This window comes from Globicephala melas, chromosome 18, assembly GCF_963455315.2.
Source record: "Globicephala melas chromosome 18, mGloMel1.2, whole genome shotgun sequence".
Classification (NCBI taxonomy): domain Eukaryota; kingdom Metazoa; phylum Chordata; class Mammalia; order Artiodactyla; family Delphinidae; genus Globicephala; species Globicephala melas.
The window spans coordinates 66965632-66990131 of record NC_083331.1 but is presented as its reverse complement, the minus strand read 5'-3'; the positions used below and the strand labels follow the sequence as shown (position 1 = coordinate 66990131).

Below are 24500 nucleotides of genomic sequence, written 5' to 3'. Positions count from 1 at the left end.
ACTAAAAAAGGATGAGCTGGAGGGAGCAGGAAGAAAAACAGGGTTGCTGCTCGACTAAAGGGCTGAAGTTCGTCTAGGTCATTCCTAGACAAATCACTTCTTCATTCAACCTAAGCAGAACAGAAACAAGTTCCAGATGAATGAAAAAGGCAACAAAAGCACCATAAACTTTCTTTTCCTGCCAACGGATCTCTGGAGGGTCACAACTGTAATCGTCCATCTCTAACCTCACCCCCGCAACTCCTTCAACCAAGCCACACATTCCTGTTCTTACTAAAATCATGCTGCCGGTCTCCAGAGCACGGCTACAGATCCACATTACCTGACTGTAGAGGGATGTGGTTAAAACGAATGGGCTTCTAGAAATGCCACACCTAGTCAGGAGGACTCACGGAATCAAGGAACTCCCCCTGCTGGGATTTGAAGGCCTATAAGTAAGAGTCTGCTCAAGCTGTCATAACAAAGTACCACAGACTGGGTGGCTTAAACAACAGAAATCGACTTCCTCCCAGTTCTGGAGGCGGAAGGTGTCCCAGGTTTGGTTTCTCCTGAGGCCTCTCTCATTGACTTGCAGACGACCGCCTGCTGGCTGTGTCCTCACAAGGTCTCCTCTCTGTGCACACAGGCTCTCATGTCCCCTGGGTATCTCCCAGTTTCCTCTTCTTAAAATGATACTGTTCAGACTGGACTAGGGCCCACTCCCCCAGCCCCATTTTAACTTAATCACCCCTCTCAAGGCCCTGTCTTCAAGGACCGCCACATTCTGAGGTGCTGGGCGTCACAGCTTCAACATACACATTTTCGGGGGCCACAATTCAGCTCATGACACCTATCTTCCACAATTTAGTTTCAACACAGCTTTTCAGCCCCATCTTCCCCTGCTTGCCTCCATTTCAGTCAGCCTCCCTATTTTCCTCTGATACCCTGTTAAATGTTACCTTCCCCTTTTGGAGTGTGTTTTCTGCACTGAAATACTCTTCGAGAAGAAAGGCTTTAACGCCTAGGCATCAAAGGCAAAGCAAGAGGGATCGCTGTCCCCGAAGCCTTTATATTCTTTTCCTAAACATCTTTTTCCCCTATTATTTGGTGAGTGACAATTCAGTTGGATTTTGTAGGCAGCTAAAATATCTGAGGTATTTTGGAAAGGGTCTTATTAAAAGAGAGTCACTTACATGACATCGGGCAGGGGGACAGCGAAGAGTCCATTTCCTGAGCACCTACTGTGTGCCAGGCATTGGATAGGTGCTTTATACACTCTCATTTAATATTCACAACAACACACGAAGGAAGCCAAGCTCAGAGAGCTTACTGAAGTTGCCCAAGGTCAAACGGCTGGGATTCCACTTCAAGTCCATCTGACTCCACACCTGTGCTTTTTCTGCAACATAATATGCTGCTCCTCTAAAAAGACTCAACAAAAGTTCATCTTTCTTCTTATTTCGAAGTCAAAACTGCACACAGCAGAACTATTTCATCATCAACTGTAAGATATATAGGAACCAGGTAAAATATGATACAAAAAACTATCCAGTGTCTAGAACTCACTGCAACAAACGAATTTTTCTGCAGGCTGGCTCCTACAAGAAATGACTTTACTTTGAATTTTTGTTTGTAATGGTTCGTTTGAATGTAATTTTTCATATTGATCTTAATTACTTTATTAATTTTACATATGGGTATATTTATAAGATATGTTAAGTGTGGCTTTTTTTTTAAAACCTATTAATTTTTAGAGATTTCTAGTTCTGGTCAAAATAGAGTAACAAACAGACTAGATTTATCTTCCTACATGAAACAACAAAAGAAGGAAGAAAGGAAGAAAGAAAAGAAAAGGAAAGACACATGACAGATCTGAAGATCTGTGACACCAATGAGAAACAGGGATCCCTGAGAGACAGGAAACTAAAATCATGACCTCTATGACTACACCAGCCTCTGCCCTGAGCAAGTTTTCAGGTTATGGTGCAGAGAGAAAGAATATAGGCAGAACCTGGCAAAATCCATGAGTTGAACAGACGGGGCTGAGAGTGCAGGGGAGCAAGGTAGAGAGAGTTCACAGGAAAGTAGAAGGCATTTAGGAGAGTACAGAGGGTTACCCTCGAGTAGGCAACAGAGTACTGATCAACGTGTGCTTGTGAGGAAAGTAGCCAAGATGGGACAAAAAATTAAAGAACAAACAAACAAAACACAGAAGCATTAGAGGTTACAGGCCTGCAGGAATACTACCTATTCTCACCAGCCAGATGGGAAGACCTCATGACTCATGCGCACTGGGTAGAGTACTGAAGGGTCATCCCTTAGGAGTACGGAATAATTCACCCCGGACTGCACACCACACCAGTCCTACCCTAACAAGTCTTAAAAGCCAGATCTGAAAGGACTAAATTGTTTCCAAATAACTTACATGCATCCCGCCCCCCCCGCAAACTCAATAACATTTACAGGAATACAAAACTACCCAGCACTCAACAAGGTAAAATTCACAATATCTTACATCCAATTAAAAGAAAAAATCACCAGGCATACAAAGCAGGAAAACATGACCCATAATTAGACCAAAAAAACCCCAAAACAAAAAAAGCAACGCCCCCCCCAAAAAAAAACAATCAAATGGGACCTAGAATTGACACAGATGTTAGAATTAGTAAAAAGGATATGAAGACAGTTATTATAACTGTATTCTCTATGTTCAAAAGGTTGAGATATGGAAGATTTTAAGGAGACCTAAACTAAATTTCTGGAGATGAAAACTACAGAGTGTGATACAAACATACACACGCACGCGCGCGCACACACACACACACGCTGGATGCAATTAACAGCAAATGAAACACTGCAGAAGAAATACTACTGAACTTGAAGAACTAGCAATAGAAACCATCCAAAATCAAACACAGAAAGAAAAATTACCAAAAAATTAACAGAGCATTAGAGAACTATAGAGTAACTTTAGGCAGCCTAATATGCATGTAATTGGAGTCCTGAAGGAGAGGAGGTGGCAGGGGTGGGGGAAAGAAATGGAAAAATATTAGAAGAAATAATGGCTATAAGTTTTCAAAATTTAACAAAAACTCTAAGTCCACAGATCCAAGAATCTCAGCAAACTCCAAGCATAAGAAACATGAAGAAAACTGCATGGAAGTGCATCCCAATCAAATTATCAAAAACAATGATAGAGAAAAAAATCTTAAAACTCAGCCAGAGCAGAGAGAGACATTATATATAAAGTAACAAAGATAAAGATGACAGTAGATTTCTTGCCAGAAACAATGTGAGAATGCAATGGTGCAAGATTTTTAACATACTCAAAACATCTTAGAATTTTACACCAGGCAAAAAACATCTTTCAAAAAGGAAGGCAAAATAAAAACATTTCCAAACATGAAAGCTCAGAGAATTCACCACCAGCAGAACCACATAATAAGCTACGTTAAAGGAAGACCTCTCCGAGCAGGAAGAAAGTGATATCAGATGGAAATCTGTGTCTACACAAAGGAATGAGGAACACCAAAACGGCAACTGTATGGTTAATATATATTTTAAGAATTTTTTATTATTTAAGTCTCTGTAGGAGATAACTGACTGGTAATCAAATGTACTTCAATTAAAAAAAGATAACTGACTGGCAAACAAAAGTAACAACAATGTAATGTGGGGTTCATAACTTATGTTAAAAAACAATAACAACAGCAAAAAGGTCAAAAAGTGGAAAAATGGAAATAAGGTTTATACTGTATGTGAAGAGGAATAATATCACTTGAAGGCAGGCTGTGTTAAGTTGAAGATGGACATTATAAACCTCAAAGCAACCACTCGAGTTACAAATCAAAGAGCTATAGCTAATAAACCAACAAGGAAAGTAACATGAAATCATCAAAAAATATTCAATTACTCAAAAGGCAGACAGGAAAAAGGAACAAAGACGGATAAGACAAATAGAAAACAAACAGCAAGACGACCAATTTAACTTTTTTGTTTTCCTATAAAAAGATTTTTTATTTTACTTTTTAATTTTTAAATTAATTTTTATTGGAGTATAGTTGATTAACAATGTTGTGTTAGTTTCTGCTGTACAGCAAAGTGAATCGGTAATACATATACATATATACACTCTTTTTTTAGATTATTTTCCCATATAGGTCATTACAGAGTATTGACTCGAGTTCCCTGTGCTATATAGTAGGTTCTTATTAGTTATCTATTTTATATATAGTAGTAAGATGACCAGTTTTAATGATACCAATAATCGTATTAAATGTAAACAATCTAAACATTCCCAATTAAAAAGGATTGCCAGATTTGATCAAAAGGCAAGACCCAACTCTATGCTGACTACAAGAATCAGACTGCACATATAAAGACATAAATTGGTTAAAAGGAAAGGGATGGAAAAAGGCATAGCATGCTAACATTAATAATTTTTTCAAAAACTGAAATGATTAAATTAGTATCCAAGTAGACATGAGAAGACTATCACGTGTATTTATTTCACAAATACACTTTATACACCCGCGTTTAATCTTCCCTATTTTCATAACTTCTTATGACAAAGGAGTCAATTAAGAGGATATAAAAATCTGAAGTATTTATATACTTAATAACAGAACTTCAAAGTACATGAAGCAAAAACTGATCAAACTGCAAGGAGAAATAGACAAATCCACAATTATGGTTGGAGACTTTAATACCTCTCACTCGATAACTAACAGAACATATAGACAGAATTCACTAAGGATGCAGATGATTTGAACAGCACTATCAACCAACATGATCTAACTGCCACAGATGGAATGCTCTGTCCCACCCACAGAATGAGCATTCAAGTACACATAAAACATATACCAAAATAAACCATATTCTGGGCCATTAAAGAGATATCAGTAAATTATTTAAAAGTCCTCATGTCATACAAACTATATTCTCCAGCAACCACAGAATTAAATTAAAACTCAAACACAGAAAGAACTGGAAAAATCCTTATATTTGGAAACAAAATAAACATGAGTCAAAGGAGAAACCAAGGGGAAATTAGAAAGTATTTTAAACTGAAAGTGAAAACACAATAAACTAAAATTTGTGGGATGCTACTAAAAACCTTTTAATTTAAAAATAATCTATCGGTATAGAATTCATCTATATGCAAGCTAGAAAATTAGAAAATTCACAAAAGCAAAATTTAAAAAATTGTCCACCACCAAGAGATCATGGTTAACACTTTAATGAAGTTGTTCTCAGAACTGAGCTTGTATCACATTCACCCTAAGAGCTTGTTAAAACATATACTATGGGGGGGCTCTGCTCCTGGACTTCCTCATCTGGGTGAGGACCTGAGACTCTGCACTGCTCAGGTGATGCTGACGCTGCTTGCTGGCCTGGGGAGTGTGCTTTAAGACCCAGTACCTTCATGTATATCCCTTCCACATTTTTTTTTGAAGAGCGATGTGTGTGGATATAAACATACATACACTTTTTAAAAACCCAAATGAGGTCATATTGTTTATAACCTACTTTTTGCTTTTTAGTCAATGATTTCTATCTTTCTATTCTGTAAACTTTTCTTCTCACCAAATAATCACACTCTATTCAAATTCCTTCATGTGAATAAAGAATGTCCTTACTGTGATCTGTCAAAACTAACCTCCAATCCAGGACCATGCTTCATATCTGATTATGTCCATTAAGTCTCTCTTAATCTAGCTTCATCCCCTACACCACCACCACCACCCCCCGTTAACAAAAACAAAACAACAAAAAATTGACTGCTGAAGGAATGCATGAATAAAATTTGAACTGAAAAATTGAGGGTACGTTTTTATTCATTTACAAGGAAAGCTCTAAATAAAAAGGAATTAAAGATAGATCTGTAAACCGAAGTATGAAATGAAATGTATAAAGAGGGCCATCTTTATGCATTAGCGCATTAAACGCATTAGGCAGTGTCTGATATCCCAGATGTATGCAAAGGAAAGTTTTGGAATAAAACTAGAACTTAATATTATAATGCAATGCCTGGGGCTTCAGGGGGCCTTTGCCTCCAGGGAAATTTTAACCTTTGGGAACCTTTATTTTTTAAGAAGGGCTCAGCAGCAGACTTCAGGCATGGTACTTATAACAATCAATTACTCGGTTCTAACTAATTTAAAATCATTTGTTTAATTTGCATTAGCTTTGAAAATTTCAGTTCAAAGGATTTCACATGGGTATTCTGGTGACTTAATTGGATTTCCCCCCCTTTAATCTATAGTTTGCTTCTTCTGTTTTTTTTTTGTTTGTTGTTTATATCATCTTTTTAAATTTTTTTAAATTTATTTATTTTTGGCTGCATTGGGTCTTTGTTGCTGCACGTGGACTTTCTCTAGTTGCGGGGAGTGGAGGCTACTCTTCGTTGCGGCGCGCGGGCTTCTCATTGCCGTGGCTTCTCTTGTTGTGGAGCACGGGCTCTAGGGCACGCAGCCTTCAGCAGTTGTGGCACACGGGCTCAGCAGTTGTGGCTTGCAGGCTCTAGAGCGCAGGCTCAGTAGTTATGGCGCACGGGCTTAGTTGCTCCGCGGCATGTGGGATCCTCCCGGACCAGTGCTCAAACCTGTGTCCCCTGCATTGGCAGGCAGATTCTTAACCACTGCACCACCAGGGAAGTCCCGCTCCTTCTGTTTTAATTTTCTTTTTTTCTCCCGTCTAAAACTGTCTAATTTAAAAGAACACACAGATGCTTAAAACTACTGAAAACAAACGTACAGCTTTATTAATTGGCAAATTATTAAATGGCAAATACCCTTGTATCCATTAACCAAGTCAAGAAACAGAACTCTGTCAGCCATCTTATCCTAAAACCAGCCCCCTCCCTCTAAAAGTAACCACTACCTAGGTTTTTACAGTAACCACGAACATTTCTTGATGTTTTATTTCACAAAGTGGTGCATCTTTTAGTCTTCCTTATTTTCAAAAATGTTACGTCCTTCAAGTATCTTTTCACCTATAGTTTCTTCCTCCATCCCTCTCTCTTCCTTATAGTTTATCTGAGTAATTTCTGAGTCTGGATTTTGCAGACTGCACACTCATGGTGCCATTCAACACGCTCTTCTATCCTCCTTACTGAGTACAATTTGCCAGCTGGATCCAACTGGTCCCTTTGGCAAGGCCATACATGGTATGTTGGGAGGAACACACTTAAGTTTTTGGTTTTCTGGTATTTGTTTTTTTTGTTTTTTTGTGTGTGTGTGTGGTACGCAGGCTTCTCACTGTTGTGGCCTCTCCCGTTGTGGAGCACAGGCTCCGGACCCGCAGGCTCAGCGGCCATGGCTCACGAGCCTAGCTGCTCCGCGGCATGTGGGATCTTCCCAGACCGGGGCATGAACCCGTGTCCCCTGCATCGGCAGGTGGACTCTCAACCCCTGCGCCACCAGGGAAGCCCCTATTTGTTTTTTAATATCATGACTGTGATACCTTTCTGTTACTCATTTTTATGTGCAAACTGTTTCCTAACCTTCTGAGAAGAAAGTATGGTTCATGGTAGCTTTCCTACCTTCCCAGAGCTTCCTCTTCTATTAATTTTGGGCAGTGTTAAAAAACACGGTGGATTGCTTTCCGAGATTTCCTGCCTCTGTTTCCCTCCCCTTCTCTATTATTCCTCTCTATTGTCCTCCCCTGGCTCAATTTCACTCCCATTCGCCATAGTTTCTCCTAAGTGGTGTCCTGTCCCAGAAGGTCAGTTACTGCTCACTGGAGCTGGAATGTTCCAGCACCGTCAGGCCTCTCAGCTTCCACTGTTCTTCTCAAACTGTCCCCCTGGGATTTCTAGTGGCTCTTTGGGGGTTCTCTTCTCCATTCCATCAGATGCCCTGCTGCTCCCCTCTGTTTCCTCCCGTACAGACTCTGAGAGCAGACCTTGTGTCTGGCTGACGTTTTATCTCCGACTGCTTGTACTTTGGGATCTAGGGCTTACACTCTGACACCTAGTTTTGCCATAAATGTTGTCCACGGGTTTTTGATGTTGTTAAGTAGCTGTTTTTATGTGGGTCCTGGGTTTGGGAAGATCCAAAAACTATGATTCCACTTCTACCTTCTCAAGACTATCCATTTTAGAAACCTATTTCCAGATATTTTTTTAAACCAAATTGTTTTAAGATGTAGCCTTCATTAGTCACATATGGTGGAGCCAACAGGTTAGGAGACAGCTGCCATTGAAAAGATGGTTTGTTACAACCACTGAAAAGATGGTTTGTCACGTATGGTTCCCAGGAGGAGGGGGGCATGCCACACCATGCAGGGCCATGCGGGGAAGCACCACGGTCCGCCAGGAGGCAGAAAGGGTGAGGACAACGCATGGGAAGGAGGCTTTACCGTGGTTTCCATGGGAAAAGACAAGGTGAGTCAGGGTAAGCAGCTTAGGATTGGCTAGCTTGAGTCATCTTAGTGGCCTCTGGGGTGTAGGGCCATCTCTAGGTGTCTGACACCGGCCCTGGGATGATTAAGGCAGAGGAATTCTGTCTCCTGCAGTGTAAGAGCGAGATAGAAGAGGTGGTTCAGAGTATGGCCTCTGGACTGGTTCATTTCCATATGGGAGGTATGCCGGCAGGGGAAGCATTTGCTATGTCTAAGAACTGGCTAGTCCTGGGAAGGGCAGTCTCTCCTCAGTCAACAAGGCCTCAAATGCTGAAACATCAAGAACACAGAAAATAAGAAAATGCTGAAGGAAAAGATCGGTGGTTCTCAGGGGCTCAGAGGGGAGAGAGGTGGAGTGGGGATTTTCAGGGCAGTGAAACTACTCTTGTTGGTATTGTAATGGTGGATATATGTCATTATACATTTGTCAAAACTTATAGAATGTACAACGCAAAGAAGGAACCCTAATTTGAACTTGGAACTGTAATGATAATGTAGTAATACTCGCTCATCGATTGTAACACAGCATCACAGTAATGTATGGCGTTAAGGATGGGGCACTGTGCATGGGGAGACAGCATAGGGGACCTCTCTTCTCTCTTTACGTTCTGCTCATTTTTTCTGTAAACCTAAAGCTGCTCTAAAAACCGAAGTCTATTAATTAAAAAACAAACTGACAACAAACGAAACCCCATATAGCTTCCTTCCAGCTTAAGAAATAGAATATTACCCGTAGCCATATTTTTCCAGCGAGCTGCCTTTCCCCGGACTCTCTGGGACCTGCCCTGTCACCGCAGCCACTGTCAGGCCGAACCATGGCGCTGCTCTGTGTGGTGACCGGGCGGCTCCACCACCCCACCTCTGCTGGCTTCCCAAACTTTCCTCTGTCCTTGGGTCTGCAGTGCTCTTCACCCTTCACACCTGGCATGTTCCACAAAGAGCCCCTCCTGGTCTCAGATGTCCACAGGCCCCCAGGAAGAAGCAAAGTCAGAAGCCTGCAACTAAGCATAGACGAAGGAGGCCTGTCTGACCCCAGAGGGGCTGGGAAACCACCAGTTAGTGATGTCTGTCATCCCAGGTAGGTGTACGTTCTATGACCTCAAGGCTCCTAGAAAGCATGCTTGCTGCTGTGGACTGAACTGTGTCCCTCAAATTCCTGTGTTGAAGCCTTGACCCCCAATGTGACTGTATCTAGAGACAGGGTCTTTAGAAGGTAATTAAGGTTAATGATGTCATATGGGTGGGGCCCTGAGCTAACAGGACCGCAGCCTTATAAGAAGAGAAAGAGATGTCTCTCTCTCTCTGCTCTGAGACACAGTGAGAAGGTGGCCGTCTACAAGCCAGAAAAAGAATCCTCACCAGAATCTGATCACGCTGATACCCTGATCTTGGACTCCAATACTGAAAGAAATGAAACATCTGTTGTTCAAGCCACCTACTCTATGGTATTTTGTTATGGCAGCCTAAGCTAAGACACCTGTCAAGGGTAAAACTTTTTTCCTGGCATAAAGAAGATTATAAAATGAATGAAAAGATGCCAGTTTTCTTCCTGAGCTTTACCTGTATTTTTTTTAATTTATTTAATTTATTTATTTATTTATTTTTGGCTGTGTTGGGTCTTAGTTGCTGCCCGTGAGCTTTCTCTAGCTGCGGTGAGCAGGAGCTACTCTTCGTTGCTGCGTGTGCACTTCTCATTGCTGTGGCTTCTCTTGTTGCAGAGCACGGGCTCTAGGCACGTGGGCTTAGTTGTGGCACACAGGCTCAGTAGTTGTGGCGCACTAGCTTAGTTGCTCCGTGGCATGTGGGATCTTCCCGGACCACAGCTCGAACCCGTGTCCCCTGCATTGGCAGGCAGATTCTTAACCACTGCACCACCAGGGAAGTCCCTTTACCAGTATTTATTTATACAAAACCAGAATTGTTTATCAGATCACCGAGCATTGTAGCTTTCATGAAATATTGGCAGGCCAGCCTCACTGGTTTCCGAGGCAGAATGCAAGAATAAAATACAGCAGATAGCTGACTGACTGCTATGCCGGGAAGCCTGCTGGGGTCAACACTGCAAAGTATCTGAATTAATCCTCATGATAACCTTGTAAAATAGTCATTTATTAATCCCAATTTTTTCAGATAAAGTACAAAATCAAAGAAGTTCAGAATCTACCCAGTTGCCAAATGACAAAGCAAATGTTTAAACAGAGGTTTACAGGCCGTAACACAGAGCTGTCCCCACTCTCCCCAACAGGTCCACGAGATAAATCTTACATATACAACCACCTCTGCTGGCCAGGTGTGCGCAGCTCTTTGAGATGGGGAGATGTGAGGAAAGGCAGCCCAGTGAAGCAGAGAGAACTTGCATCGCCTGCGACGGGTCTGTGTGTGACTCATGGTAATAAACCTGGTTATGCAGTTCATACTGAATTTGCTCACTGTAAAACATGGATAATAAAGTACCTACCTCGGAGAAATGTTATAAAGCAGAGACTGGTAAACAAAGGCCTATGGGCCAAATCCAGCCTATGACCTGTTTTGCTACAGCGCAAAGAGCAAAGACAGGATTTTAAGTGGTTGGGGGAAAAAAAAATCAAAAGTAGCCATATTATTTCATGACGTGTGAAAACTCTACGAAATTCAAACGTCCACGCCCATAACTAAAGTTTTACCGGAACCCAAGCACAATCATTTATTTACATTATCTACGGCTGCCTTGCCCTGAAGTGGCAGAGCTGGGCAGTTGCAACAGAGACGGTATGGGTTGCAAAGCCTAACATTGTTTACTCACTGGCTCTTTCTGCCGACCCCTGCTGTGAAGAACGAACGATGTGAAGTTAAGTTTATAGCAGAGTCCACGGAACACAGTAGAAGCCCAAGAACAGTGAGCTCTCTGCATCCACCCCAATGGCAACCCAACATCTCTCTGGCCTTTCACCAGCCTTCAGACTCTAGGTACCCATTAGCTGGCATGTTAAGGGTCTTGATTCCTAAGATCAATAATAGCGTCTCTGCCATGGGAAGGCAAATCAATGAAAAAAAAAAAGCCGATTAAAGGACTTTTCTACTTCTGTGGGGCAATCCCACGGGGCAGCTGCCTGGACTCAAGGACAACACGTGCCCGACTTGCATGTAAACACAGCAATCAACTCTATTAATTGACAAGCCATGGGACAAGTCTAATTGAGGGTAGAGCACAATTGATTACTTACTAATTATCACTAGTTTATTTCCAATCTTGAGAAACACATCTTAGACCAGGGAAAGCACTCATTCTCCCCTTAAGCTTTTTCAAACCCTTACTATAAAGAATGCTCTGACATGGGCTATTTACGTGATAGAAGTGATGAGAAAGGGGTGAAAGGCTGAGCTGCAGTGCGAGTTGCCTGAACTTACCATCCAGGGACAAAGGTCCACAACCTTGCACGCTGGGGATCTTGGGGGAACAACTAGCTTCCTGTGTATTACGTAGAGATAAATGGGCAAAACCAGTTGTGACAGCCCATGTCTGGGCATTTTGAGAGTAACCATGCTTCCTGCTGGTTTGTCAGATATGTGAGCAGCCTCCCAAAAGAAGCCTGGCAGAGGTGATAATCACAACAGTAGTATTAAAAATAATAACGACAACACGTCATTGCAGCATTATTCACAACAAGCAAGGGGGAAGCAACCTCAACGTCCATCAACAGATGAGTGGGTGAGCAAAATGTGGTCTATCCACACAATGCAGTATTATTCAGCCTTTCTTGGACCTCCCTGGTGGCGCAGTGGTTAAGAATCCACCTGCCAATGCAGGGGACACGGGTTCGAGCTCTGGTCCTGGAAGATCCCACATGCCACGGAGCAACCTAAGCCCGTGCGCCACAACTACTGAGCCTGCGCTCTAGAGCCCGCGAGCCACAACTACTGAAGCCCTCACACCTAGAGCCTGTGCTCTGCAACAAGAGAAGCCACCACAATGAGAAGCCCGCACACCACAACGAAGAGTAGCCCCCGCTCGCCACAACTAGAGGAAGCCGGAGCCTGGCAACCAAGAGCCAATGCAGCCAAAAATAAATATTAAGAGAAAAAAAATACATTCTGACACATGCTCCAACACGGATGGACCTTGAGGACATTACACTAAGTGAAATAAGCCAGACCGAAAACAACAAATAATGTATGATGCCACTTATACGAGGTATCCAAAGTGGTCGAACTCATAGAAACAGAAAGTAGAATGGTAGCTACCAGGGGCTGGGGAAGAGGAAAGGAAGCTGTTGTTTAATGGGTATGGAGTTTCAGTTTTACATGATGAAAATGTTCTAGAGACCTACTGCACAACAATGAATACAGTTAACACCACTGTACTGCTACAGACTTACTTGAAAATGGTTAAGATGATAAATTTCATGTTATCTGTGTTTGACCACAAAAAACTGTAATGATGAAAATGATGATGATAGTTTCCATAACTAATACTTTCTGAACACTACATACATAGTTCCCAGACCCTGGGCTACATGCTGACAGATACTGTGTTTGATCTTTTCAAAAACCCCACGAGATGGGCACCATTGTCCCCATTTTACCTTCAGGCAAAGTGAGACACTGGAAGGCCAGCAACCTGCCCCAGTCACCCCGCTGCTAAGAGGCAAAGCAGGGGTTTGGGGGCTGGCAGTCCGACCCACCACTATGATACAACAGCCAGCTAGGAAGTCAGCACTGACAGAATCTGGGAAGCAGACAAAAACCCTATGATGTAAATCTTAAATCTTCAAGCAAGTTTATCTGAGAGCAGAGGTGAAATGCAGCTAGTGTTCACTAGTCTCACACGTGAGTGGCTTTCCCTCAGTTCATCCAATCAAGACTCGTCCTAGGTTCTTCCAAAACAGATTCCATCAGCCAGCCTCTGGGTGCTTTCTGGTCATGATTTCTGTTCCTGTGTGCTTTTAGTTCACTGCATTTTGGGGGTAAACTTTTATTGAAGATGTGTGTGTGTGTGTGTGTGTGTGTGTGTGTGTGTGTGTACACACATTACAAGTGTACGTGTTACAAGTGTATGGCTCACTGAAATTTTACAAACTGATTGCACCCATAGAGCAAGCACTGAGATCAAGAAAAAGAACATGGCCAGGACCCCAGAAGCCTTCCTTGTACCCATTTGCACCATCCCATCTAATACCACAGATCAATTTTGTTAAAACAACCTATTTTGAAAATTACATGAAATTAGCTTTCAGGTTGCGATGTGAAATTGACATAGAGCAAAATACAGAGACACGGTCAGAGCAGGATGGTGACCAAGAGCATTTAGAAAGATCTGAACTTGAATCCTGGATCTATCACTGCTCAGCTGTCTGCCTTGTTGAAAAGGACTTACTCTTTAAGCCTTAGCTTCCTTATCAGAAAAAGGAGGTATAATGGACTAGAATAAAGGAACCGGAATAAACAAAACAGTGTACATAAACCTATTATGATGCCTTGAACAGAGCTATTACTTCCTAGAGCACGTGTTGGCAAACTACAGCTTCCTATTTTATAAATAAAGTTTTACTGGAACAAATCCATGCCGATTCATTTACACTACAAGGGTAGAACTGAAAGCTGGAGTAGAGACTCTCTGGCATGAAACGTCTATTCTAATATTCACTATCTGGCCCTTGACTAAAGTTTGCTGATCCCTGCTTTAGAATATGGGCCATGTTTGCTGTTGTGTCCACAGGAACTAGAGCAGCCTGGTGCATGGTGAGCACTCAGGTAGTGGCCTTTATTTGCAACAATTATCTCTTTCTTTTAGTTATCATTAATGGGTTTAGGGAATTTTTCAGTTGAACACATTCCTAAACAATATGATAAGGAAACGGTGAAATCACAAAAATGAAGCCTGATAAAACTTGAAACAAGTCAGCCCTGGAGGTACCCTGAAAGATTAATAGGTCTGTAAACACTCGCAAAAGAGAAGCACCCAAGGTCAACACAAAAGGCACTGAACTTGAGGTCAGAAGAATGGGGTTAGAATCCTAGCTCTGCCATTAGCTAACTGGTTGACCCAGATGCGGAACGATTCTCAGTCTTGGTACCCTCACCACTGCTAATTTACGGTTGAGAAAAGAAACTCCAGCAGGATCGGAACAGGACAAGACTGGAGTCAGGAAAGCCGTTGGGACCCTGACTTATACAGGCAGCGTTGCTAGAAATAATGAGAGAACAAATCTTCAAGTGTCTTGAGAATCATTATTTTAACATAAAACAAGTTTATGAAACAATGGTCCACTGACCTGGCTACACTGTATGATAATTGTTTATTTCCTTGTCAACCTTCCTAAGCAGGCTCGTCTAATGACTGCAAACAGTAACTGTTACTTGCTAGCTGTCCCTTCATATCAGGTGTCTTCGGCCGTATGAAGTGTGATGCAGGACGCGGCACTGGCACAAAATAATCGCTCGATGCATAAATGAATGTGGAATTAGATGTGGCCCTTCTGCGGTCGTCTGCCACATCAGAAAGAGGACAGGGAGTCAGGGCAGCTTCGAGCTAACATAAGCACTAGAAAACAGCAAAGAGGGCTTAGAGGTTAGATGTATGTCTCGAAAACACGATTTGTGCACGTCTTCAGGTGCAGGCTCAGTTCCCGCCAGTCATTCCCAGACTCTGCATCAGTCCCAGCCAGCACCATCTCCAGCCCGATACCATGAACCCCAAACAGCTCTCCTGACTCTCGTCCAATTCCAATCTGGCTACAGTTGTCTTTCTAAGCCATAAATCAGACCATATCACACTCCCTTTATTTTTTATTCATTTCATTATTTATTTATTTATGGCTGTGCCTCGCACGCGGCTTGTGGGAGCTTAGCTCCCCAACCAGGGCTTGAACCCAGGTCCATGGCAGTGAAAGCCCATGTCCTAACCACTGGGCCACCAGGGAATTCCCCCCACGCTCCCTTTAAAATGCATTACCAGCTTCCTAAACACATTAGCTCGGTGCAGAACTGTGCTGTCCCACACAAGGGCCGCTAGCTACACGTGACCACTGAGCACCTGAGATACAGGTGGTCTGGCTGTGAGTGTCACATACATATCAGATTCAAAGACGTAGCAGGAAAAAAGTGTAAAATCTGTTATTCGTAGGTTTTCAGACTGATTACATGTTGAAATGATAATGATTTTAAATGTGTTAAATCAAATTAAACAGGCTATTAAATTAGTTTCACTTTTTAAAAACTTTTTGAACATAACTGCTAGAAAACTTGAAATTAAGTGAGTGGTTCATCTTCCGTTTCTACTAGATAGCAATGGGGCAGAAAGCCCTTCCGTATAGACCTGGCTCCGGTTCTCTCTCTCACCTCCATCAGCAGAGCCCTGCTCCCTCACCTCTAAACTTCAGCCTTCTCTGCAGGTTTCTGAATAGCCCACTTACTGTCTGGTCTTTGGGCATCTGGTGCCCCTCTTCCTAGAACATTTTATCAGCTCAACTCCTCCTGGCCTCATAGGACTCTGTCTCGCAGTATCTGTGAAGGATTTCCTGAACACAAATGCTGTTTGTTGCTCCCACTGCCCAACGCCCCCGGGCTCCAGTGGACCACCTGCCACATGTCCTGAACTGGCCACTGACTCAGTCCGATGCCCCACCTGGATTATACATTCTCTCCATCTCACTCCTGTTGGATCCCCAGTGCAGGGGCCAGCAAAAGTTCCAGGCACTCAGTGTGCACGGAATAGAAATGCAGTCCATGAACTTACACCCTAACAGGGTGTCTCATAAGAGGTAGACTAGGATACAGCCTTAAGAAAGTACCATCGGCCAAAAGAGAAAAAAGAACGGTGCTCTATGTTCTAAATGTGGGGCTCAAATCAGTGAGACCTTTTCAAAGAACGACATGACATATCTAGCAAACTTTAAGATGCTCAAACCCACGGATGATGCAACTTCCATGCCTGTGGATCCGAACTACTGAGAGAAACCCCTGACCATGAACGCAAACATGAACGTATCAGTATGTTCACTGGAGCACCATTTGTAAAAGCACATGATTCAGTACAACCTAAGCATCCCACCCTTTACAGCCAGGCTTGTAAGTTACGGCACATCCATTCAGCAGAACAGCATGAAACTGTGAAAAGGAAGGAAGCGGATTCTATGTGCTGAAGAGGAAAGATGTCCAGGATATATGAACGGTGTGTGGGTGGAGTACAGGGCACTGTGTATTATTTCCTCACATTATCGTATTTCAAAAATATGTGTCTGTTGGGCTTCCCTGGTGGCGCAGTGGTTGAGAGTCCGCCTACCGATGCGGGGGACACAGGTTCGTGCCCCGGCATGCCGCGGAGCGGCTGGGCCCGTGAGCCATGGCCGCTGAGCCTGCGCATCCGGAGCCTGTGCTCCGCAACGAGAGAGGCCACGGCAGTGAGAGGCCCGTGTACCGCAAAAAAAAAAAAAAAAAAAAAATGTGTCTGTTGAAACACAACATTGTTAACTATACCCAAATATAAAATAAAAATAAAATAAATGCAACTAACACAACATTGTTAATCAACTATACCCCAGTATAAACAAAAATTACGTGTTTGTGTACACATATACACAGACTCTGATCAGAAGGATACACAAGACACTGGTGATGGAGGTTCTTAGAGGGAGAGGTGGAGGGAGATGGGGAGGGGGGACAGCCTGCACTGTGTATTCTCTTTGAACTTGCTAATCATATGCACACAAAAACAGATTAACAAGGGCTTTCTGGGTACCTTTTCTGTTGTACATTTCCGTATGGCCAAGGAAGGTCCCAATTATTTCCCTCCCCCAAGTCGAACAGACAGTAAAACAGCAACATCCCATGGACGTCACCTACCGTGATCTTCTTGTGGTCGGGAAACTCGAGGCCAAAATAATCTCCTTCCACGAGGTTCAGGTGGCTGCACACCGCATCCAGCAGCACTTTCCCCGGGGCTCTTTGCTGGGAACAGAAACAGCGGGAGTTACGCCCTCTGAGACAGGCAGCTGGGGACGCACACCGCGGCTCCCACTACAGGAAGCCTCTTCATGCCCGAGTCTGTAACCGCTCGCCACCAAGCACCGCCACTACACCCTGGTCACCGGCCCCGTGCCCACCACCGATGCCCTTCTCATGCTGCCCTCACACTTAGGTGCTGACCTCTGCCATCTTCTCCCTACCCCAAGGCCAGGCACTACCCCCCTTAAAAATAACAGGCAAATGCCATATGATATCACTTATATGTGGAATCTAAAATATGCGACAAATGAACTTATCTGTGAAACAGACTCACAGACAGAGAGAGCAAACCTGTGGCTGCTGGGGGGAGGGGGGTGGAGGAGTGATGGATTGGGAGTTTGGGATCAGCAGATGCAGACTCATATACACAATGGATGAACGACAAGGTCCTACGGCATCGCACAGGGAACCATACTCAGTACCGGGTGATCAATCACAGTGGAAAAGAATATGAAAAAGAATGTATATATGTGTACAACTGAATCTCTTTGCTGTACAGCAGAACTCAACACACCACTGTAAATACTTAATAAATTACAGAAATAACACTTTATTTTTTTATAGCAGTTTTCGGTTTACAGAAAATTGAGCAGGAAGTACGTGGGGAGAGTTCTCACGCACCTCTCCCCACCACACCCAGGGCCCCACTTACTGACATCTTGGGTTAGTATGGTACATTGGTTACAATCGTTGAGCCAATACTGATACATCATCACCATCCGAAGTCCATACTTTACGCTGGGATTCGCTCTTTGTGCTGTATCGTTCTACGGATGTCAACAAGTGCATACTATCACAGAGCCCCCATAACCGGATCACACAAGAGAGTTTCACCAGCCTAAACATCCCCTGTGCTCCCTTCGTCCGCGCTCACCACCCCCCAGACTCCTGGCAACCACTGATCGTTTTATTGTCTCTCCAGTTTTGCCTCTTCTAGAATGTCATGTAGTTGGAATTATATAGAATGTTGCCTTTTCAGATTGGCTTCTTTCACTTAGCAGTATGCATTGAAGTTTCCTCCATTCTTTTTATGGATGAATAATATACCACTGTGTGGATGGACCACAGTTTGTTTACCCATTCACTTGCTGAAGGACATCTCGGTTGCCCAAGTTTGGGCAATTGTGAATAAAGCTGCTATTAACATTTGTGTGCATTTCTGTAACTTTTCAGCTCATGATCCCATGCCCTTTTTGTGGCAGCTGAAAGCCTGTCCCTGTTCCTCTTGCCTCCCCCTCCACCCCCGGCCAAATGTGGCAGAATGTACGGCTTTCTTCTCTAGACTTTGCATAAACTCTCATCTAGACTTCATAGGAACTGAGGGTAAAGGCCATAGGTTACTTATTTTTTTAGGCCATAGGTTATTAATCGCCTTACCCACGATGCCTAAATGCCAACCAGTCTTGTTGAAATGAATGAACAAATGAATACAATTACTCATTCCACTGTATTCTCTGTAGTTAAACATCTATGAGTCTGTCTCCCCAATGAAACTCTGGGCTACCTGTTCACCTTTCTATTCCTATTGGCTAGCGCAGCCCCTGGCAGTCCCTCAATGTCTGCTGAAATATGTATTTTCTATACCCTGAATCTATAAAACCAGTAACTGGAGACAACACTGCCTTGAAACATTTTTCTTGCAGCGTTTGATCTGTGTGGTGAAATTGGATCCATTTTGCAAGTGGGTGTTAGGAATCTACCAGATAGTGAAGAGAAACCAAGGCATAGGATTCTAAGCTCTTTAGGGTAGAAAGGGAAGATGATATATATGAACCCACTTTCTACCCTAAAGAGCTTAGAATCCTATGCCTTGGTTTCTCTTCACTATCTGGTAGATTCCTAACACCCACTTGCAAAATGGATCCAATTTCACCACACAGATCAAACGCTGCAAGAAAAATGTTTCAAGGCAGTGTTGTCTCCAGTTACTGGTTTTATACTTTCACTTCCCCTCTGCTAAGAGCAGAGCAATTTAGGAGCCAATTAGTAACCCAGGAGACTAATTGGCAGTAGCAGTCAGAGCCTGACAAGTACAATGATGGGCACATCCATTAGGCCACCCAATAGCGTGACCTGAGGGGCCAGCAAAGATGCTTCTGTGTCCAGCCATAAAGCATCTTTCTTTTTTTTAAACAGACACCACTTTGTGCTCCCATATTCCTCATGGTTGAAATCCAGAAGATATTCAGTTATCTAAGGGCATGCGGTAGTCTCCATGGATAATCCCAAACTCACCAGGCTCTAGACTTTGAATGCCCGGTCCAAGGGTCACCAGGAGAGTCGTTTCACTCGCCCTGATGGCAGAACTAACATGTAATGGTGTGTAAACCCCGTCCTTGTCTGTCAAAAGTATTCCCCCCCCCGACTACCCCAGCCCACACACCCCTATGTTTATCCAGTGTTAACAGCTGAACAGATTACTGGTCACCAATCTTATTTCCCACTTCTTTCTCAAAGCAACGCACCCTCGGTCATGCTGAGAGCACTTGAGAATTCACCAGCCAGGCTCACGGGGGGTCTTGAGTTCAATTCTTCACACCTGCCTCCATAGAACTGTATGAATAACTTAGGCATGGCTACTTGTTCGAGGTCCTCTTCTCTGGCCAGTAAAATCTACAGAGGCTAGCTAGTAAGAACATGATAGAAATGGGCCAGGTGCTAAGAAGTTGTGGAAGAATTCCTGTATCATAAGATCTTTTTTTTTTTTTTTTTTTTTGCGGTACGCAGGCCTCTCACCGCCGTGGCCTCTCCCGCTGCGTAGCACAGGCTCAGCGGCCATGGCCCACGGGCCCAGCCGCTCCGCGGCATGTGGGATCCTCCCGGACCAGGGCACGAACCCGCGTCCCCCACATCGGCAGGCGGACTCTCAACCACTGCGCCACCAGGGAAGCCCCATCATAACATCTTTTTAAGAGAAGACCACATTCCAGTTTCACAATTCTTCTTTCTCACCATTCTTGACATTTCCTATTTGTTACAAACTGAACCACCAATTATCTGACCAGCTGGCAAGCACTCACGTCTCCCAGAGAATTCCTGGAACTAAGTGAATTTGATAACTTCATCTAGATTTACAGAGGCTGGGAAATGAGACTCTACAATTCAACGCTGGAAGTCTAAACAAGTAAAAAATCAACATACAATGGATGCCTTTATGGAATGATGTTCAACTAAGCACTTCATGGAACACCCCGAGGAGAGGTAGAGTTACCCTCTGAATCAGGTCCTTTACTGAGTCAGCAGAGATTTTTGTGACCACACTGAGCATATCTTGGTAATAATAAGAGGCTGGAAATAGATGCTTGGAATCTAGTTAATATATAAGCCTGGTCCCAAGTCTTAAAATTTTCCTTAAAATTTATTATTTTGTACAAATCTTTGATGCAAAAATGACTTTTCAATGGGACCCCAATTTTTATATAGGGAGAAGTTAGAGTTTGAACGATATTATATAGTTCCTAAAATTCATCTGTAAAATAGATGCCTTTAATGCATTATATGAACTGTCCTGTGAACACTGGCTATCTTCAGGGGTATAAGGAAAGCCAGCATGTAGAATTACTAGAAAGTATTTATAAGGGTTGAAATGCAGTCACTAGATGACAATTTCATGGGTAAACGGACACGGCATTAACTTCCCAAGGTATACCAGGCAGCTATGGCCTAAAATGTTCCTAGACAGACTTCACGATGCCAAAGTTCAGGGACACTGTTTCCCTTTCTTTTAGGGGTTGGTGTAGAAATGTCTGGGTTTAATCCATGCACCCAGGGCTGAATTCCGCTTCAGAGAAAGCATCTCAGAGAAGGGAAGCAGGAAGAGTTTTATCCACATTCTTTAAGAAAAATTATCCCCTCTTTCTTTCCAGCAGTGGATTCACTCATTCCACAGCATCGTTTCTTTACACTTGCCTCCAATGAATTTTTTGAACTTCACATTAAAAGCAATTCTGCTCAAAATTCACACCACAGGATATAAAATGGATGGTAGCAATGGTTGCACAACCCTGTGAATGTACTTAATACCACTGAATTGTACACTTAAAAATGGCTAAAATGGTAAATCTTTTGTTGTGTTCATTTTACCAAAATTTAAAAATGCAGAAAAAAAGACCAAAAAAAAAAAAAGTAACTGAGGATGGCATTCACATCTACATACAAATGACTGAAGAGAGTTATTCACAATAGAATCTGTTTAAACTATTTTTAAGAACAAGAAAATCAAGAGTCCACTTCCTTTACATTAGATCTTCGAGAAACACTGAGGGGTAGGACCCAGCTCAAGTTGAGCGTCTGTGAAGAGCCGTATCACACGGGGAGAATGAGTGATATCCATGTGTGCGCTAAAGGGCTGTTAATGTTTCTCAGCACAAAAGGTTCTTTTACGTGTCTGGTGAAGAAAAAGGCATGATATGAACATCGTTAGAAGTAACCACAAATTATGCACCTGGGGCAGGCTTTGCACGAGACAGATGATGGGGTTCAACAGCTACAAAGCCACCAGCCCTTTGTTGCTAAAACAAACCTATAAATGAGTCAATAAAGTCTGGATGTGGGGAAAGATGGCAACACCGTAGACTAGGCTGGCAGAACACAAAGAGGAGACGCTCAGGAAAATTCATCTGTAAACGTACTTTCTCAAAGAGTAACTTACTTTAAGACACACACACACACACACACACACACACTTATGGCTGCAAAAATTATCATACACGAGGAAGGAAAAACAAATCACTTAGGCTTCATCTGAAAACCTATATCTGTTAGAAATGGTTTAACATGAAAGGGACCTCATGATGAATGTTTTTCAAATTGTCCCCAAGTGTTTGTACTGGGGCTGAGGGGGGCAGATCTCTGAGACTCCCACACCCTCTAAGAAACTAAGAGTCTGGCTGACCCCGCACATGGCCAGTCTTGATTAAAATAGTCCAGAAGTGAAGAAACCAAATAGTAATCATATGTCATATTTTGGAGAACAAACCGGTGATTAGTGAAACCACATAAGCAAATTTTTGTCACTTTTTTCTTACTGGCTACTTTAAATTATGCTCCAAGAGACATCTGAAGTTTAATCTAGTGCACAAATAAGGTGGCTGAATGCTCACTGTGCATCCCCGCTGCTTTCTCCATTTTGAAGAGGCTTTTCACGGAATCCTATAAAATTAAATTTTAGGAGGAGGTTTACATTCTTGGGGAGTGTCTGGCAACTAAGTACTGAATAATAAATAGTATGAACATTCACACAGGGCTTCAAGCTATTAAAAACTGCGAATCAAAGTCCTTTTGGTTTATTGTGCCTCTAAAATATGTCTATGCCTTCAGGTTATTTCTATTACATCAAGTTTTATGAGGAAGTATTTTCTTTTTCCTCTAAAAGAATAAAGACAATTCTTTCTGGGTTGGGGGTGTCTTCTACACCCTCTCCCCACCTCCTCAAAGGGTCTGAACAAAGGAGTCACCCTACGTGATACAGCTAAAATCTGCCTTGCTGAAATAATCTGATAGACAGAAATCGATAAAGATAACATTTGACCAACTTTACAAAATATGCATCAGCTGAGGTTTCAGAGAGCTGTTTCTGGAAGTATTTTGTTTTTCTCTCCTTTGGGATTAAGGTAACCAAGACAACCAGGGCATGCTCCTCTACAGCAGAAGGGAATGGCTTCTCTCAAAGGCCTCAGCCCCTTTTTCCTCCCGTTAATACCTATTAGAATATTGTTCAAATTTCCATAACCCACTAACCCTCACCACGGGTGTCGTTAACATGGCAGATTTCCTCCTGGCCCTTTGGGGGTTTCTGACCAGGTGGGTAGAAGTATTAATAACCATGATGGCTTACGGAGCCTGAGGTACATTTGTCAAGTGAGTAGCCACATGCAGGCACTGTGCTAGGGGCTAAGGGAATGGAAATCAATACAAGTATCTCTCGCTGAGTCAGAGGTGAGAGAATAAAGCAGCTAACTTAGAAGGTATGGTAAGTGCTATGAGAAAGAGAGAAAGAGAAAGAGAGAGAGAGAGAGAGAGAGAGAGAGAGAGAGAGCACGCACATGCACTCTAGTGTCTTTTCTTATAAGGACACTAATCCTATCGGATCAGGGCTACACCCTTATGACCTCATTGACCTTACTTCTTTATTCCAAATACAGCCACACTTGGAGTCGGGGTGTCAACATAGAAATCTGGGGGAGTGGGGACACAATTCAGTCTATAGTAGGTGGAGCCAGAAAAGGACTGGAGATACTGTCGACCCCTTAGGATCAATGTGAGGATTAAATACAACTCTGACCGCGAAGTATTTAGCAAAGACCCTGGCACGTAACACAAGTTCTCTACACTGTTGCTTCTACTGTGATGGGGAAATGTTAGTTTATAAAATTAAGGGCAGGGGAATGGGCTGACATCGAGGAGGATGTCCCATTTCCCAACCCCAAAGGCATGTCTCCGCAACGTCATGGGATGGAAAGCCTGGCTACCACATCTGTGTGTGTGTGTGTGTGTGTGTGTGTGTGTGTGTGTGTGTGTGTGTGACCATGTCCCCAGGGACAGAGCCCATAGCCAGGTATGCTTATTCTGTCCTAGAATTCTGCTGGAGGCGATTCGGAGCAGTGCTTCTCTGATTTGTGTGCCCATCGATCACCTGCAGACCTTGATAAGCTACAGATGCTGATTCGGGAGGGCTGGGGGGAGGCCCAAGAATCTGCATTTCTAACAAGCTCCCAGTGGATGCTGCAAAGACTCTGCTTTGAGAGCCAGGTGCCAGTCATGTCGACACGTGGACCCCCACCAGGCAGAGCCGGTGCACTTGGCGGTCTCTGGCTCCAATCTCCATTTCGGGATAACTTCAAGCTTGAGACGCAACCGTAGCAAAAAATACCGAACCCACTGTCACGGGCTGAACTGTGTCTCAAAAAGACATGAAGTCCTAACTCCTGGTCCCTGTGAATGTGATCTTATTTGGAAACAGGGTCTTTGCAGATGTGATCAAGTGAAGATGAGGTCATTAGGGTGGGCACTAACCCCAAAGGAGTGGTGTCCTTATAAGATGGTGTGAAGACAGAGACACACAGGGAGAAGGCCATGCGATGACAGAGGCAGAGACAAGTGACGTGGCTGTGAGCCAAGGAACGCCAAGGATGGAT

The 24500-nt window shown here is 43.2% G+C and overlaps 1 protein-coding gene across 1 annotated transcript in view; it reads right to left on the bottom strand.

The window, feature by feature from the left end:
* Nucleotides 1-24500, bottom strand: part of FARP1 (FERM, ARH/RhoGEF and pleckstrin domain protein 1) — a 290467-nt gene that overhangs the window by 89141 nt on the left and 176826 nt on the right. Inside the window, exon 3 of the mRNA XM_030856865.3 lies at nt 17203-17307. Within this exon, the coding sequence (XP_030712725.2) occupies nt 17203-17307 (105 nt within the window). The remainder of the gene's footprint in view (nt 1-17202; nt 17308-24500) is intronic.